We start from the raw sequence: 19,255 nt of genomic DNA on the forward strand, positions 1-19,255 counted from the left end.
TTTAAATATTTAATTGTATAAAACTCAAATTCTTTTTATTTACATAGAGTATCTTCAAACTTTTGAATCATATGACTGAAATTAACTTATAATTTTAACTCTTAATAAATTGTGTTCATCATTATAAAATATAATTCAAATCAAATTAATTTATCTAATTTTATTTCAAATTTTAATTCATTCATTTTTTTTTTTTTTCATCTACCTAAATTAAAATTCCTCCCGGAGCTGAACATTCCCTTTCAGTTTTTACCTTTTGCATTTTAAATGGTTTGAGTATGATAATTTTGTAATTTACTTAAAATATTATAAAAATGTAATAAAATAATTAAATTTATGCTTTATATTTAATTATTCATAAATCAAGTTTACAAATTTTAAATAAATTTATTATCTTTGTATTATTACTCTCATTTAATAATCAAATAATATTTTAATCCTTTATAATAGCTACTGCTGGATCACTCTGGTTACTTAATGCAGCACTACTTGCCAAATGCTAAATCACTGCATCAAAGACACTCTGCACAGGAGCATTTCTGAAAAAGATTATTGATCAGTAATTGCTGTACATGGTTCTAGGAGGATATAAAATTATTTAATGGTATTTTTTATCTTGTATGGTATAACAAATATATATATTAATATTCTTATTTTAAATGGAAGATAAAGTTTAATATTTACATAAATTATCTCAAGTTGTCATTATGCTGAAGATTTGACATTTTAGTCGTTGAAGAAATAAAAAAAATTGTAAAATCATTTGTAGAGGGAATAAGACGCAAGTTCTGGCATACCATGTGTGACGTTACGGCCTTGTTCTTTTCTTTCGATACAAGTACTTTTTGTATTCGTTAGCATGATTTCGATACTTATATCGATAAGAAAATAGTGGTATCGATTGAACAGTATTGAATCAATTACTAACCGCCATATTGGTTAATACGAGTTCAAACCCCTTCCAGGACCAAAAAACAAAAAAAAAACAAAATTGTTTTATAATTGATGATATGTAATATATTCATAGTTTCATTTTTACGTTTTGAACTTAAAATATACAACTATACAAATGTTATGATAATTAAATAATTATATTGATAGATGTTTGAAAAGTTTTGTTAACAATGCTACTTTTGTATTCCAATTGCTATTAATTTACTGTAATGTAAAAGTAAACTGTAAATTGGTAAAAAAGTTGTATAAAATAATATCTATTTATAGCAGTTATTTATCTTATTTATCTGTGCAACGAAAAAAAATATTTTACGATTATTTTTGTTAAACGCCCCCCCCCCTAAAGCAAGATTGAACGTACACCACTGGTTGCATCGGTTTATTAACAATAAATAAATGTTCAGTTAACCACACATTAGGCGACTGTTGAAAATCGTCAATCAGCCCTTTAAAAAAACTTACATGCCACATGCATTTTACCATAATATAATGAACCCGTACGCGTACTTATAACGTATGCATAACATATCCATAACCTATGAGTTATGCTATATTCGATAAAAATACTTATTTGACTACTAATTAATAATTAATGAATTATGGCAGTTTCAATATTCATTAATAATTAACATATTTATTAATATATTATTTAAAACAATAATTATTGTGTATTTTATATAGCAGTATCTTACTTATATAGATACATATATATTATATAGGTTCATAATTTATAAGTATCCCAGACAACAAAATGATGTTATCACAATGTTGAAACAATGTTAAAATTGTAATAATAATACTATTAAGAATATTATAACATGATTAAAAGATTATTTAACATTATGAAAACATTTTGATAAAATTACTGTGGTAGAAAATATTATGTTCTCATAATATTATTTTCATAATATCACCAAAATATTAACCCTTAAACATTTCCACAAAAAAATGTATGAATGTTTTAGATTTAATGATGTACTTGTATTTAAAAACCATATTTGTAAAAATTATTTTAAAATAAAATATAGGTATTAAATTAAAATTTTATATTTAAACAGTTAGGTATCATTTCAATTTTTTATCATTCTTTTTTATATTTTTTAAATATAACGTTTACAATTACGTTTGTTTTGACATTAATTTCTTCTTGATACGAAATGGTGCATGTTAAAGCCATGTTATACCAAGGCAGTGGTCTATCTTTTTTCGGAATACTTTTGTATTTTATGTTCATTCTGATGGTATCTGGAAAAAAAAACTTGTGTAATTTATTTAAATACCTAACTATTGTATTTAGCTTGAACAATTTAATTGTTATTCAAGCTACATAATTATATTTTATGAAAGTAAAAGATACTGAAAAACTATTTTCTAAAATAATTAATTAATTTGGAAAAAATGAGGTATAAAAATATTATTTATATAATTCAATAGTTCAAAATATTTAAAATTTACATTTCACCTAGTTCGATCGGGTAGAAAACTTGACTGGTCACCTCACACTTAAAATCCAACAAATGAGCATAACAAGTTTGTTATTGATCCAAATTGTATAATAATTCATCATAATTCAACACATTGGACATAAGATCGAGCGCCCGGAATAATAATAGTAATAATAATAATAATAATAATAGTACAGAAAATATGATAATAATATAAACATAAATACATGGGTATAAAATGTAATACAGCAAACCACGGCAGCCAGATTCCTGCTGCCGAGAGCGGGCAGGCACTCGACGAACAACGATATATCGTACGAACGGCGACGCAGTGACGACGGTGCAAAACACGCCCGGCGGCAGTGGTTGAATTGGAAAAAAAAATAAAGGTGGACTCTGTCCTCCCACCCCCTAAATGCATCTACAATATAAATAATTAAATATATCTAATGATTAACACAGATATCTATAACAAATAATAAACAATACTAATAGGTATTTATTTGTATTAATTCTATCAACACAGCAACACGTCTAGCAAATTTAAAATCTAAAATGTAAATATATAGCCACATGATAAAATTAATTAATCAATTAACTTTCAATTTAAAATAATTCATGTATTTTACTGTTGCCTACAAAAAGTAAATATTAAATTTATAGATTATAAATGTTACTCTTTTATTAGTATATTAATTTTTTTTTGTCAACATTAATTTTAATATTTGAAGTTTAATACTAGTCAAATAATTTATTTCATCCCGTCACATTATTTTTAGGACTAAGATTTGCTGAGAGTTAAATAATAATTATTTTTATCATAGGTATGTATATGTATTGCTTTAAAATGTATGACCAAAAAAAATTTAAGGAACTTTTAACTGTATTTATTAACTTTTTTTTAGGTAGGTACTAGGTACTTAAGTAAAAAGGGCTAATAATTTTTTTTGGAAAATCAAGTTTTTTTTATCAATTTTATCAAATTACAAAAAAATAAAAATTGCCGGGACTGACGTTCATTGATAATCAGATTGTACATCAGTTTTTCTAATAAATTTTATTTCTACTTACTTATGTTTTGTATATCTATTTTTTTTTTTAAGGCGGGATTTATGAGGGTGGATTATCAAAAAAAAAATAAAAGTACACCGGTAACAGGAATCTGCGCACGCCTATGATTTATTATTAAATTAAAGTGTTTTAATTACCTTGGTCATTGTTTTTCTTTTTATTGAAAAAGTCCGATATGGACAATTTTTGACGTTTATTCATGTTTATTTGTTTATTGCTGACGTGACGTGTAGGACTGTAGGAGTGCGGTTGAGGTGTTTACTATTTTCAACAAAATTACAATTTATAAATTACATACGCTAGTACGCGACAAGCTAACATAATACTGATTACTCATTCGTGGCGCACCTCGTTTCCAAATAAAATATAAATAATATTTAATTTTCCTTGAAAACGATCACCATTTGTTAATCGTCGATAACTAAAACAACGGACGGATTCTCAAAATACGGAGTCAATATATTATTATTGTCAGTGGTTTACTATGGATCGTTATCGTCGGTACACCCAGGGAAGTTTTCGTAATAGTTATATTTTTAGCAATTTAACAGTTTTTACCACGAATTAATACGCAGTGGAAACACTTGAAACGTGTTACATAAATTATATAACATTATTATATATTTTATTATTGCGTTCCTAATATACATATGTGCTAATAATAATGAACAGATTACGAACTAATACCAAAAATTAAATAAAGTATTAATCGTTTCCAATTTTTTTTCATATTTATTTAATTTTTCTAAGAAACAAATTCATATTCATATAATTGTTGAAGGACGCTGGGTCCCTTGCGTTCCTTGATGAATTAAATTAAGGGGTACGCTATAATATGAAGAAAAATGAAGAGTAGCTCAGACCCTCTGCGTCCCCCCCCCAATTCAACCACTGCCCGGCGGTACAACGCACAACGGCGCAATGGCGACCAGCGGCAAACACGCACGACGGCGAAGGGCCGACCAGCGGCAAACAAGCACAACGGCGACTACAACCGACCGGCGGCAAACACGCACGACGGCGAAAGGAAACGGGCGACCGGCGGCAACGCACACGATGGTGATATTAAAACTCCGCAAAAATGTACGGCGGCCAGAGCACGACACGCACGAGACAAAGCAAACAACGACACAGCAAAATCACGCGGAAGGTAGAAAACGGCGTGAATCAACAAAAAGCGCACCAGCGTGAACGAAACAAAGTAAAACAGCACACACGCACGATAGATCGGCGATATCGGAGGCGAACATACGACGACGACTGCGGGGGTCCGTAAAAGGAATACGGACGGTGACAACGTCGGGGCTCGCTGTCGGTCGCGGTTATCGCGGGGAAAACCGCAGATAAGGTCGACAATATTATATTTGGACAACCAGCTCGAACATACCCCCCCCCCCCATGGAAGAGTACTGGTCCAGCCTTCCATGGTCGGTGAAGGGGTAGTTGTCAGTATCGGTATTACACAAAATAAAAAGAATAATAAAAAAAAATAACAACCAACAAATGACACGGTCCGAACCGTTATCAAATGGAAATTAATAATATTAAACATAAGAAAAAGAAAAAAAATACATGTTATTTTATACAATTTACATTATAGTGGCCAAAGAACAAAGGTGATAGAGGGATTGTGGGATCATCTCAGTCGCAGTACGCCAGATTTATTGGGTGGGTAACACCTTGACTACCGGACGTGTCACTAGGCCACGAGACGTTAAGATCTGGATTACGCGCACGACGCCGTCAGGCCCCGGGACCAGGTCGGTCATACGGCTGAATCGCCACTCCAACGGCGGTACTAAAAGGTCGCGCAAAAGTACCATGTCATTAACCCGAACATTGGGACGGTTGTCCGTCCATTTTGTGCTCTCCTGGAGAGTGTGTAAATATTCGGTGGTCCACCTATGCCAAAAGGCCTGATGGCATTGATCAAGTAGCTTCCATCTGTTGGCAATAGATCGCTCCAGGTCACCGGACGAGCGCGGAGGTACGGCAAGCAATGGCTGGTCGATCAGAAAATGACCTGGTGTGATGCACTCCAGATCATGAGGGTCCGAGGAAGCCGGAGTGAGGGGACGAGAATTCAGGACCGCCTCAATCCTACACAAAACCGTTGAAAACTCTTCATTCACACCTATTATTGGACAATAGCTCAATAAAGAAGAAAAACTTTGTTTTTTCTTAAACCCAAACAGTCCGTATTTGACCAGTATACTGTCATTAAACATATGCCCAATCAGCCTGCGCACACTGTTTCTTAAATCATTGCTGTCAGTTAAAACCGAAAATTTCCTCATCTACAAAAAAAAAAAATTTGTGCTTTATAATAAAATAATCAAGTATAATAAATAAGACCACATTTTATACTCATACAGAGTTTAAAAAATCAGTTATTTTAATTTTCAAAATAGCTTGAATACTTTGCAAAAATGAAAAAATGTGGTTTCATTAAGAAAAAATATGTTATTATTATAAAAATATTTATATACCATAATAAGGGTTGGTTCATATACCAACCCTTATTATCCGTCTCTCAAAATTATCCATATTACACTCATTCTGCAACTATATCTCATCTCTCTTTTCTCACCGCTTCCTTACCTTCTCCTTCCCCTCTGGTACTACAAATTTGCGCGAAGTTTTCAGAGGACTTCTTCAAGATAGTTGCCTCAGCTCCATATTATTTAATGCATACCTATATGAATTTAATCAGCCAGTACATCTCTTTCCAAGGGTTTTAACTCTTACATCTACGCCGACGACATTGTCCTTTTCAACTTGAATTGAAAATGAAAACAACTTGACCGAGCTATTTTTGTTCTAAATGAAGCTATTTCCACACTTTCTTCATCTATTCTTCGTTCACATTTTTTGATAGCTCCTAAAAAAATCCGGTACATGATTTTTACTCGTTGGAGATATTTAACAACCACAAACGTTTTTATTAACAATCAACATATTCACTGGGCCAACTCCGTAAAATATCTTGGTTTACACCTCAATTCCAAACTTCGATGGGTCCCTCATTTCCAATACTTGATTGGCAAAATTTCTTTATGGGCTAACTTTCTTCGATCCTCTACAGGCACACAATGGTGGAAACAGCCATCGGTACTGCTCCTTATTTTTAATAGTGTCATTAAAGCAAAAGCTGACTATGTTTCTTTCCTATTCTCATCAGCTTCCCTTTGTCATGGGAAAAAACTTAACTCGACCTTAAACTCTTAATTAAATACCATAATCGGGGCTCTTCAATCTATCCCATCTCCAAGTACGGAGGTAGAATACTCGTGTTCTTCTATATAACTCCGCAGTAGACGATCCGCAAGTAAATTTATTTTTAAAAATGTCTACTTCCAATTCTACCCTAATCCTAACCCTCTTCCACCTTGGGTACGCCCCTATAATGAACTGTAAATTATTTTTAAGTTTGTATTGAAGAAAAATTAGTTTCCCCTCCCCACATGGCCTCAACTCAAATACGCCCTTGAATCTGGATTTGAATATCCGGATAATTCAAATATTCGGATTTCATGCCCATCCGTAGTTATCTTAGATCATATATCGTATATGATCTAAAGGTAGTTATAATATAGTTAGTGATAATATAATCACATTATCATTATATTAATTGATAATACTATGAGCTTGAGTTCATAATATCGAATTTTTGTTGTTCTTACTTTCAAATTTTCATCGTACTAAGAATAGCAATACTTTTAGTTGCGTTTGTAATTATACAATTAGTAATTACCATTATTGTTTATTATTCCGTTATTTTCAAGGCCCAATGACTGGTTCTTACAGTATATATATAGGTGTAATGATATTTTCCCCTTCTCAAAATCAAAAGTATTGGTAGTTATTGTTTATTTCATATTTTTTTTTATTTTAATTGCTCCAATTTTTAACGAAGACAGTCTTATATCTACAAATACGAAATGGGTGGTAAATACAAGGTAATGTTAATTTTTTATTTTTATTTTTTATTAAAATTTTGTACAATGTATCTATGTTAAGTGTAATACTATATTATTCGAAACTTTAATTCTTCATGGTATTTATCTGCCTTCTAATAATGTGTTGTATTTTCAATAAACCCAGTCACTTTTCCAATTAGTTTTGAAATCATAATGTTATAATTTTGTATATCATATAATTTAATTTGATCATTTATTAATCTCAACTATACAAATAGAAAATTATATAGGTGCATATTAATATATTTTATAAGTCTATTTTGCAACTTTAGGTCAAGTAATTTACACCCTATATTTTATTATATAGATTATATGCTATATTTTATATGAATTAAAAGTATGATTTGTTGGAAGTTTACATATTTTATACTGCATATTTCTAGTTTACAAATTTTGTTAATTAAAATAAAAACTTATTATATTATTTAAATTTTTTTTTTATTTATTGTTTTATATATACCTAGTGTAAATTATTTTTTCTTATGACATAATTACTCAATGGTTATTTACTACTTAGTATGTCTTTAAAACTAGTATCATAATTTTTAATGAAATAACTATTAAAAATAATTCTATAATATGTATTGATGACAGATAGCTATATTGAAAAAATAAATGTGTTTATTTAATAATTTATTTAGATCTTAATTTGGTAAAAAAAAAAACATAAATTTCTTTTGAAAATTAGCTTGTGTAGTTAAATTTTCTTATACTTGAACTAATTTTTTATTTGTTGAAAAAAATTGATTTACTTAAAACTAAAAAAAGTTTTTCAATTATTTAATGTGTTAATTTTATTTTAAAAACTTAATAAAAATAATTATTATGTAGAATAATTATTAAAAAAATTCTAAACCTCTCAAAATAAGTTACATTTTTATGTGTATAATTATGAGTTGTAGTTAGTACTATATATAATTGTAGTACTATATTTAGTACTTTTATTGTTAGTACTATGTATAATTGTATAAATATTTCTCATTCACAATTTACAATCAAATTAAATATTCTGTTATAAAATAAATTATCTTAAGTTCAATATTTATCCATTATGATTTTTAATATATATATTATTTATTAGATATAGTATTTAAAAATATTTTCTTGATTTCCAACTTCTTGTACTCTAATATTATTTGATTTCAATTCGAGTTAAATCTATATATTATTTATAGATACTTAAATAATTTAAAATTTTAATTTATATATCATGTATATTTATTAGGAAAAGCTGGAAAAAGAACATATAAAAAAGAATCGTATATCAAAAAAATCAAAGATATCACGTAGTTGTTTATCATATGTAATTTCATTTTTTCGATTTATCTATGACATTATTGTTTCATTTATATTTGATTATATCTACAAAAATACTCCTCCAAAAATATTGCCTCCAGTAGAAGATCAGTTGGTACTTGATAGCTGTATAACTATTGTCAACAAGATAAAAAATAGAGAAGTCACTTGTCGCCATATTGTTGAATGTTTTATTAAAAGAATTAAACAAGTGAACCTAATTTTAAATGCTGTAGTTGACACTCGTTTTGACAAAGCATTATCTGAAGCTGATGAATATGATAAACTTATTGAATTAGCTGATACTGAAGATAAAATGAATTTAATTTTTGATGGAAAACCATTATTTGGTGTTCCATTTACATCTAAAGAAAGTACAGGAGCCAATGGAATGGCTTGGACTTTTGGTCTGTTATCAAGAACTGGTATAAAGTGTAATGAAGATGCAGAAGTTGTTAAATCATTGAAGACTGCTGGTGCTATACTCTTAGGCGTCACAAATGTCCCAGAATTAAACTTATGGTGTGAAACTAGAAATAAAGTTTATGGACAAACAAATAATCCATTTAACACAAATTATTCAGCAGGAGGATCTTCTGGAGGAGAAGTATGTTCAATATATAACCAAATTTAATTAAAAATAAAAACAATAATAATCCAAAAATACACTTTTTATTTTTAGGCTTGTATAGTATCAGCTTGTGGTAGTCCTTTGGGTCTAGGAACAGATATTGGCGGATCTGCACGTATTCCAGCATTCAATTGTGGTATATTTGGACACAAGTTGACAACAGGTATAAAAAATATGCAAAATCATAGAAAACAGTTTCACAGTTAATACAAAAATTGGAAATAAGTACTATTTATAAAGAGGAATAAATGTTCAGATAGATAATGTAATTTATATTTTATATCTTTAACAGAAATACTTTTGGTAAAAATGCTTAAAATATTACAACTGTACTCAAAAATCAATCACAAGTTTCTGATTGATAATTATTTTCAGTGTACTGATAAATTGTATTATAATAAGATTTGATGACTCAAGTCTTAAGAGAGAGTAAAACAATTTGAGTTTTCTAGATAAATATACATTTAAAAAATACTAAATGTAATTTATGTTAAATTTGTTTATTTATGATTTTTGATTTATTGCAAATTAACTTTATGGTTGGTATGTTATATAAATATTTTACCAACATTTTCAGTATGATGTTTTGTTACATATAATTATTTTTATCTACAACTATTATTTTATTATTTTTAGGTCTTATAAATACAAAAGGTATGACATTTAGAAAAGGAACAGAAAAACATACTATGGTCAGTGCAGGACCACTGACTAGATATGCTGAAGATTTAATACCAACAATTAAAGCATTAATTGGACCTGAAAAATCTTTAGAATTGAAAATTGGTCAAGAGGTTAATATATGTATATTTAATTTAGTGAATAATTACTTTTTTTGAAAGTTTAATGAAGTAAATCGAGTACATTAAATAGATATGCTCAAGCTCAAGAATATAAATCTTGAATAAAAAATCAAAACTTAATTTTTGTATTTATATTATAAATATTTTTATCTTTAATAACAGCTAGTAGCTTAACAAAAACCAAAGATAATACAGTTGAGTTACTATAACTCGAAAAATTTGTTAACTCAAATTGTGTTTTATTCCCCTAGAAATTCTTCCCCTATAAATTAGTTAGATATCTTGAATAATACATATCTCAAAGTAAAATTTTTATCTCCTTCAATTTCAAGTTATCGCGACTTGACTGTTTTTATCTTCTATTATCAATGATTTAAAAAATGCTTTGAAACATTAAAAAATATGATTCTATAAACACATTACATTTTATAAATTCAAAACATTATAAAATACTTTAATTATGTTAATAATAAGGTAAATTAAGCTAACGGAGAGAAACATATTGGCCTTTACATATTATAAACAAAAAGTCTGCCCACATCTATGACAAATTTGTATATTTAATAATAATAGTATATTTTTAGGTTGAATTGTCAAGTTTGAAGTATTATTATGTTGATGAACCTAATGATAAACGAGTAAGTCCTATTAGTGATGAATTAAAAATTGCTTTAGAACTTGTTTTAAATTCAATAACTTCTATCACTGAACTGCCACCACTTAAAGTCAAATTATCTAGTATACGTTACAGCTATAGTTTATGGAGATACTGGATGACAAAAGAAGAAGGAACAGATTTTGCTACAGCTTTAGGAAATAATCAAGTAATTAATTTAAAGTAAATTGAAAAATAATTGCATGTTGATGTTTTTTTTATTTTTTTTTTAATTATAGAAAAGAGTTTCTGTATGGTTAGAAGTCCCCAAATTTATTGTTGGAAGTTCAAATCATACCTTAGCTGCAATATTGAAATTAATAGATATGGAATTACCAAAAGTAAATTCTACTTGGGCTAATGCTGAAACTGAAAAACTTTCAAATGAAATATCAGTAAATATGTTTTTATTTTACTTTAACTTAGTTATCAACTATTAGATAATTATCATCTTAATTCTTCATTGCCACATATTTTGATTAAATATATTTAAATTAATATTAACCTAATAAAATATTTAAAATAATTAAATACTTCAAATTTTAAGACATAAAAAATAAATATATAAGAAAATAATATTATATTCCGCTTAATAATTTTATTCATATTAATGTTCATGTTTTAGACTTTATTAGGTGATGATGGTGTATTATTTTTTCCTTCATCGCCAACTACTGTCAAACGTCATTATGAACCTTTTTTACATCCATACAATTTTTCATATTGGGCGATTTTCAACGTTTTAAAGTTACCAGTCACACAAGTGCCACTTGGTCTAAATAAAGATGGTTTACCATTAGGAATTCAGGTAAAATAATTTATACTCCTCCTTGTTTATCTTATAGTTAAAATTAAGTTATTAATTATTCAAGTTTTTATTAATTGTTAATTGCTGTCTTATAGGTGGTTGCTGGAAAGAATCAAGATAGATTGTGCATAGCTATTGCAAAATACTTACAACAAACATTTGGTGGGTGGAAGCCTCCTTTTACTAAAATTACAAACTAAATTTTAGATGGCTTGAATAAATGATTTTATTTTTGGTAACAGAAAATATTTTTAGTTTATGGTTGAACAAATAAACGTTAATTATATACATTTTTATATTGTTTTGGTTATAAGGTGCGACTGTAATGAATTTAGACAAATAAGACTTATTTAAACTATTTTGTGATGATATATATATACATTTTTTGAATATTTTTTTTAAATTTTTTATTTTACAATATATACAATTATATCATAATTTTTTAAAAAAATTATACAAATTTAAATATATAATTCGTTAATTTTATTATTAAATTGATATTAGAACAAATACATCTTAGTAATTATATTTTATTCTATGTTCAATAAAACACATACAATTTAGTACATTATAAATTGTTTGAAAAAAATTAATTTAATTATTTTCGATCAATAATAATTCATAATCTTAGTACATAACATATCTTAAAATGGTGTAGGAATGGATAGAGTTACAAATAATTACAACAAATACCAACTATATTGATGTATATTTTATAATTTTTTTACCTTAAATTTTATATTAGTTATATATTTCCATTGTATAGATTAATTTAATCTATTTGTGATATTACCGTTAATTTTATAATACACATTACATTATAATTATATTGTCTAATTAATCTTTGTAGTATATTTAACTTTTATTGAAGTCTTGCCGTATTAAAATTTAATATATATTTGTTATAGTACCGAGTATTTTATTTAGTAATAATACTATATTAAAATATTTTGATGTCCATTAAAAATGTAAAAGTACTGTAAAATTGTATAGTAATATTGAGCATAACTAATTTATAAAAAACATTTATGACCTCATTGTTAGTGTTAAATGTATAAATAATGAATATGTATTTAATTTAATACAACAATAATTAAATTACATTGAAATATCATATAAATTAATATTCATCATAAGCAAGTACCAAAAACTTAAAATGTTTAATCATTTATTGGTTATTAACATAATAGGATATAGATGTACAGTTTAGATGAATCAGACTGTACATTGTGTTTAATATTTATCACAATATTATTTATAATTTAGTAATATAATTTTTTAAATTAAAATTTAGTAGACTTATTAATATTTAGTGATATTATAACATAAAACAAACCACAGCCAGAAGTTAACAATTAGAAAAATTGATTTTTGAAATTACGAGTTATCATACAGAATATACACATTTAAGACATATTGACCTCTGCAGTATTTTGACCCTTATGTTCAAATGAACCTTAATGTTCTCCAAATATCTGATGAGGTATTTTAACATTTGTATTTCATCTAACAGAAGAAAAATAAAAAATAAATTGAATATAACAATTTAACATTTATCAAAATTATTAACACTGTATATCTTACATTATATAATACTAGGTGTTGATTTGATTGATTAAATGCTCAAGACTTTTCATTGCATTGATAACAGGATGAACATTGCCAAAAGCATTGAGTAATGATATCTAAAGTTTTATCCGACAAACTAAATTCTAAATTTTGAAAATACAATTTAATAAAATTACGAATTTAAAAAAAAAAAAAAATGTATAGTGGAAGAACATAATGAATATACTTACTTCCACTTTTATCCTGGTTTTGTGGGTTGATGGGATTGTAGATTGAAGTCTCCGATACTAAACCGTAACACACAGTTTAGTGTATAAAATATAAAAATTATTAAAAAAAACAAAACATACAGGTTTTTTGTCGACCAAAAATGTTTCTTTTATACGTTGTTGCAGGTATGACAACATTATCACGAGGTTCTTCTGAGCCGAGTTTTTCGAATTTGTCATCAGTAATATCCATAAAAATTAACTAACACTACCAAATATAAACTTTACTTTCAAAGGAACAAAACAAGTATTAGCACTATAAACAACTAAATCTAAATATTAGGTGCAAGTGTAACCTTTTTGGAATGAAATAGAGCGTTAAAAGCCATAGTAAAACAACAATTATTTTTCTATTATAAGGTTTCACTGACCCATTTAATAATTTATACAGTTATGTTTTACTAAGCATAAGTCAATTACTTCCCATTATACCCATTATAGTAAAGAATAACAAAACAAAATAATAATAATAATAATAATTTATAATTATATTTATTAAACTAATTCAAACTTTAAGTATACACTTTTAACTTTGGTAACAAAGGTTATTTTATAGTTTTATAATTTTTTAAATGTTAAATTAGATATGCAGTGATGGAACACAAAAAATCAATTGATGAATCATGAATTACCATATTCTGAATCAGTCTTCTTAGTTTGTTCAAATGTTTTCGCACATAAGGAAAATAATCAATGGTACTAATTTTTCCACTTGATGTTCTGAAAAAGTATAATTATTTTTAACTTCAATACATTGTCACAGCTACACTAATTTGTACAAATGTGTAAATAAAAGTAATGCCTTCTATTTACTTAGATGGTACTGGGAAACCATACCTTTAATCAATTGTAAACAACCTATTTTTGATTTCAGTTATACAGACTACAAAAGAAATATTGTAGAAAACAAAACTGATCAATTATTGTTCAATCTCTATTAATAATTATTATAACAAAATTATTTTATTTTCGTCCTTTCTACATATTTTTCAATTTTTATCATTAGGCCTCATTATAAGCTGAGGCTTTGAGCCCGTTTGTTTGACATATGCAACATACTCATTTAATGCAGCACAGTATTCATAATTTTGGATTTTGAAATATTTAGGAAATAATTCTATAAGGCAAAATTATAGTGATAGAAATAGTACATTTTCTATAATTCAATATACTATTTATAATTAATGCCATTTAAAAAAACATGAATTTCTCACAAACTATGAAAATTGATTTGGGATTAAATAGTGATCAAGCAATGGGTCAGAACCAATAGTTTGAGAAACACTAGTCTAAAATGATGATTTTTTTGCCTATTTTATTCATGTTATTACACCAAAATTTTGATTCATAAATAAACAACTAAATTTCATGGGCATAAAATACCAAATATACTGAAAATCATGTGAAATAAAGTAGTTTATGCTTACTGGACTTTTCAAAATTGTATCTGCGTAAAAATAGCTTTCTGTTTGTTTCTGTAACATTGACTTGTATACTAATAAGCCCCTGCGGTCCTTTTTAGATGAGAAATCCTGAAATTTTAAATAAAATATATCCATTATATTGAATTTTTTAATAAATTGTTTAAAAGCTGATTATATTTTTTAATAGTACATCGATTATAATATGGTGACAATTGAATTTTTTAGCCAATTCCAAACGTTCATCTGAATCTTTAATCAATTTTAAGTATCGTGTCAATGAAGATGATGGAGCACCATTATGATGTAGCAATTTAACAGTTTCGCCAATAGGTAATGATAAGGCTAACTTATCTTTTCCTAGCCAATTCTAAAATTAAAACAAATAATTAAAGAATTATGTCTGTAAAACTAATTTAAAAATCTAATATAAATTCAAAAAATATAACAAAGTTAACAGTATAAAACATTTTAAATTATACTTTGGTGTACAAGTAACAGATTTTAATTTTAAAATGACGGTTCAATTAATTATGTAAATCTTTTACTTGCTATTGACAGTTGATCTATTTTATATAAGTTCTAACATACAAAATAAAATTACTTTGTTGACAAACATGTCATCCACATGAAGCCAATTCTGAAGTTGACAAAAAGTGATTAATAATGTGGCTTCTAACTGTTTAGAACTTAAATTAAATTCATTAGCCAACATACGACAAGAATTTATATTTTGATGTTCCTTGCATTTATCCGATACCAGAGTAACAACTGATGCAAACTGTGTACACTTCATATCATATTTTCCTGAATCAATGATGTAAATTATACTATGCTAATGAAATAAAGGTCTTAATATAAATCATATTTAATTACCAACTAAATTTATTAGTTGGGAAATAATTTGTTTATCATATTGATCGTCTGCTAGATTGGCACATACATTGAATCTTTGTAAACAATTTTGTGGATTTCGACATCCAAATTTAAAAAGCATCATCTGTAATACATAATAAAGTTGATTAATTATAATTATATATTTTTAAATTATACTTTTAAGTAAACAAAATTAGATTACAATTAAATAAGTCTAGTATCTAAAATGCATGAAAATTAGTTATAAATATTAATCATAATTTATAAAATGACTGATTTTTTAAGCTTATCAAATACAAATTAAAAAAATGATAAAAAAATACATCCTACAAAATGATATATAAGGAGGTAAACTCTACATTTCTATGTTTCTCTGCATATTCTACTTTAAATAAGTAATAGTAATTTTATTTTCATATAGTTAATAAGTATCTTAAACTTTATTGTTTATTAGTTAAGTTTATTTCATTTTATACTTTTTTTCATACACAGACTCTGGGAAAAACATTTGTTTTTCTGCCTTTTATCTTAAATAATTGTATCTTACCATTGCATCTTTTGTTCGTCCCAACATTCTATAAATAAAAAATGTATATTATTTTTAATACTTTTCTTTACTAGATTAAATTATATGAACCTACTCTAAAGTATCAACTAATTCATTAATGCATTGTTTTGAATATAAATAGTGGACATAATGTGAAGCAGCAACAGGATTATCTCGTAAAATACGGTGGAAAATACTCTTCTTTAAAGTATTTGTTAAAAATATAACAACCTGAAATCACAATTAAATTATAGATATAATTATTACACATTTAGCCATATTTAAGATTCCATACAGTTAATATAGCATTTCCATCTTCAGTGTACAAAGCTTCTTGTAACAGCATTATTTTTTCTTCTAAACTCTGAAATGACTCTAATGTATATGTACATGACATAACAATATTTTCTATAGTAGATTTCACATTTTTTTGCTTTTCCTATAACAAATAATTTTTAATAATTGTATTTTAAAAATATAGATCAAAGTATAAAAGTAATATATGGTATAAACAAATTATTAGGTGCCCAATTTAAATAATATTGGTTCTTTCAAGGGGAATTCTTAAATTCAAATATTTATTTAATTTTTTTCAAAATTTGATTTAATTTTAAACTATTATTTGAATAGGATATTTTAAATATAAGAATAAAAATATGTTACCATCTTACAAACATATAATATAGCAAATCTGTAGTGAGTAGAACTAATTTAATGTTGTTAGCTTTAATAATATTAAATTTTTTCTATTAAATGTAAATTTGCAATGTTATAGGTTTATAAGAAAAAATAACTTATGTGGGTGTTATATTCTCTTATTGTAATAAATTCATATATAAATATAAATTTTTATTCAACTATAACAATGATATAATTTAAAATTAGGATGGAGCTATGGTGAAATTGATCATTTGTCTTCTATATCACATAAGTGTAATATAATTAAACTCTGTACTTCACTTATTATAACTACATAGTTAATAATAACGTACAAAAACCTATTGTAAAAAGTATTAAGAACAATATTATTGTTTTGTTACAATATTTTTCTTATACTGTGATTTTGATAAAACAATTGAAAAAATAGATACTTAAAATATTTATAGTACACTATAAAATAATATATTAATATTTGTTCTCAATAACTTTGATAATAAATCATGGTATCTTTTAACTATGTAGTTAAAAAAATAAAGTATAGATAGCAGTTATATTATAATATAAGAATCAAATTTAAATTTATAAAAGAAAAATAATTAATTTTTCTGTAATCACTTGGCTCTTGGATTTTTGATTTGGCCATAACATTTATAAATATATATTAATAAAATGTAATTACTTGAGTTGTGCATGTCTTATTTATCTCTGAAGATCGCTTTATAAATACTGTAATATAAAATGTATATTAGTCATAACAGATGTAACACAATTATAAAATAAAAGAATACTAACTTTTATCTAAAATTTCTTTTGGCAGAATTGTATCTAATGATTCAATATTTTCTAATTTAGTTTTTGTAGATCCAATTTGAATACCTGTTTCAATTAAAAATATTTGTAATATAAAATTAATTTATAAAAACAATAAATATTGTCACATTAAATGAATGATATTACCTTCGCATTCAGGTGGTATTTTTTTAATTGTACTATTTAAATCCTTTTCCTAAATAAAATAAGATAAAATAATACTTGAATAAATAAGTCTTTGAGATATAAGTATTATACCTATGAGTTTATATAACTTTATATACAAGCACACAGGTAAAATAATTTATAATATACAAAATACAAATCATTATGTAAAGATAGAATCAAAAGCATACCTATAATCATTAAATTTAATAATATATGAAAAAATGTAGTTTGTAGAATTCATGTAAATTAAAGTTTCCATCATGCTGAAAAAGTAAACATTGATTGCTAGTTTATTAATTTTACCTTTTCTTAGCCAAAAAATCTACATTTTAGCACAATGAAGATACAAAATTTAAAAGATTAAATTGAATTTGCGAGTAGCATACTTTACATTATTATTTTTATATTGCTTGTATACAATCATTTATCTAGAAACTAAAAACATAATATTAAGTAGGAATAAGATGATAAATAACGATTGATTAAATAGAAGCTTACAATTTACATGGTTGGTATTTAACAAATATAGTGTATAAATGTATTATATTAATCGTAATGGAAGATTAATATTACCTCATCTTCAAAGCTGAACCCTTCAAAACTTTTTTCATTCCAATATTCATCATCTGTGGCGTTCATTGAAGTAGCAATATAAAGTAGCTGCTAAACGAGATAAATGAATACACAAGTAAATAACCATATAATACGTCTCACATACGTACTAGTTGAAAATTAAAAACAATACACTTTGTTATTGTGTTATGGACGATAAAAAGAGAACCATGAACAATGAAGGGGATTTGTTGTAGAAACTCAATAACAAGGGGCGAACCGGTAAGAAAGGCATCAAAAACAATGGTGAAACAATTCGACGCGCGTCTACGCGAAACATACGTCGAGGTCGTCAAAGAACGAAAAGCAACGGCAGTGTCAAAGGACGGAAAATGTAAACATCGTTAGGTGACGGACCGTCGAACCTCGTCGGTTCCTGGTCTGGAAGTCGTGATATCCGACGACGCACGGTGGTGATAAGACACGGCCGCCGCAGCTGATACGCCTGCCACGGGCGGCCGATAATGATACAGTTGCGGGGGAGGGGAAGGGGTAAGAATCGTGTGCAAGCGGTGGTGCGCCCTCGTGCTCCGTACAGCGCGGCGGTCCACGCGCGCGTATTTTGCCTCCCCCACCGCCTCCCGTCCGACGGCCGCAACCGCACATTCGGTCTGCCGGCGACCTCGGTGTGCCCACGGTGCGGCAGAGGGGGTTCGCGCGTGAATATTCAAACACGAGCG

The 19,255-nt window shown here is 27.0% G+C and overlaps 3 protein-coding genes across 7 annotated transcripts; 1 reads left to right on the forward strand and 2 right to left on the reverse strand.

The window, feature by feature from the left end:
* Positions 1–5,131: 5,131 nt before the first annotated feature.
* Positions 5,132–5,767, reverse strand: LOC112679814. The gene has a single exon (XM_025549733.1). The coding sequence runs from the start codon at positions 5,765–5,767 to the stop codon at positions 5,132–5,134; it is 636 nt and encodes a 211-aa protein (XP_025405518.1).
* Positions 5,768–7,124: 1,357 nt separating this feature from the next.
* Positions 7,125–12,029, forward strand: LOC112679815 (fatty-acid amide hydrolase 2-A). Its single transcript, XM_025549734.1, has 8 exons — positions 7,125–7,429; positions 8,676–9,353; positions 9,429–9,540; positions 10,014–10,171; positions 10,765–11,004; positions 11,075–11,230; positions 11,461–11,643; positions 11,739–12,029. The coding sequence occupies exons 1-8, from the start codon at positions 7,412–7,414 to the stop codon at positions 11,841–11,843; spliced, it is 1,650 nt and encodes a 549-aa protein (XP_025405519.1). The 5' UTR covers positions 7,125–7,411; the 3' UTR covers positions 11,844–12,029.
* Positions 12,030–12,927: 898 nt separating this feature from the next.
* Positions 12,928–19,055, reverse strand: LOC112679817 (spermatogenesis-defective protein 39 homolog). Of its 5 annotated transcripts, none has more exons than XR_003148256.1 (17): positions 18,682–19,055; positions 18,537–18,623; positions 17,943–17,991; positions 17,778–17,861; positions 17,665–17,711; positions 16,621–16,764; positions 16,420–16,556; positions 16,326–16,353; positions 15,779–15,902; positions 15,507–15,709; positions 15,096–15,272; positions 14,909–15,013; positions 14,114–14,201; positions 13,563–13,689; positions 13,443–13,499; positions 13,228–13,355; positions 12,928–13,149 (listed from the first exon to the last, which is right to left on the reverse strand). XR_003148256.1 is itself a non-coding variant. In XM_025549735.1 (13 exons), exons 2-13 carry the CDS (start codon positions 18,600–18,602, stop codon positions 14,181–14,183), a joined length of 1,185 nt encoding a protein of 394 aa, XP_025405520.1. In that variant the 5' UTR covers positions 18,603–18,623; positions 18,686–19,052; the 3' UTR covers positions 13,943–14,180. The 5 variants fall into 5 exon arrangements, 1 of the variants encoding a protein (XP_025405520.1); XR_003148257.1 differs by having other exon boundaries at positions 18,537–18,626; XR_003148255.1 differs by having other exon boundaries at positions 12,929–13,149; positions 18,537–18,626; positions 18,686–19,054.
* Positions 19,056–19,255: the final 200 nt, after the last annotated feature.

Source organism: Sipha flava, unplaced genomic scaffold, assembly GCF_003268045.1.
Source record: "Sipha flava isolate LNK unplaced genomic scaffold, YSA_version1 168_pilon_pilon, whole genome shotgun sequence".
Taxonomy (NCBI): domain Eukaryota; kingdom Metazoa; phylum Arthropoda; class Insecta; order Hemiptera; family Aphididae; genus Sipha; species Sipha flava.

Excerpts from the sequence above, each read along its gene's own strand:
- LOC112679814 (XM_025549733.1), bottom strand. The coding sequence starts at position 5,767 with ATGAGGAAATTTTCGGTTTTAACTGACAGCAATGATTTAAGAAACAGT.
- LOC112679815 (XM_025549734.1), top strand. Across the intron at positions 11,005-11,074 it reads CAGCTTTAGGAAATAATCAA|AAAAGAGTTTCTGTATGGTT; the intron begins GTAATTAATTTA and ends TTTTAATTATAG. Across the intron at positions 11,644-11,738 it reads GTTTACCATTAGGAATTCAG|GTGGTTGCTGGAAAGAATCA; the intron begins GTAAAATAATTT and ends GCTGTCTTATAG.
- LOC112679817 (XM_025549735.1), bottom strand. The coding sequence starts at position 18,602 with ATGAACGCCACAGATGATGAATATTGGAATGAAAAAAGTTTTGAAGGG. Across the intron at positions 16,765-17,664 it reads ATAAGACATGCACAACTCAA|GAAAAGCAAAAAAATGTGAA; the intron begins GTAATTACATTT and ends TATTTGTTATAG. Across the intron at positions 16,557-16,620 it reads ATGGAAATGCTATATTAACT|GTTGTTATATTTTTAACAAA; the intron begins GTATGGAATCTT and ends TTGTGATTTCAG.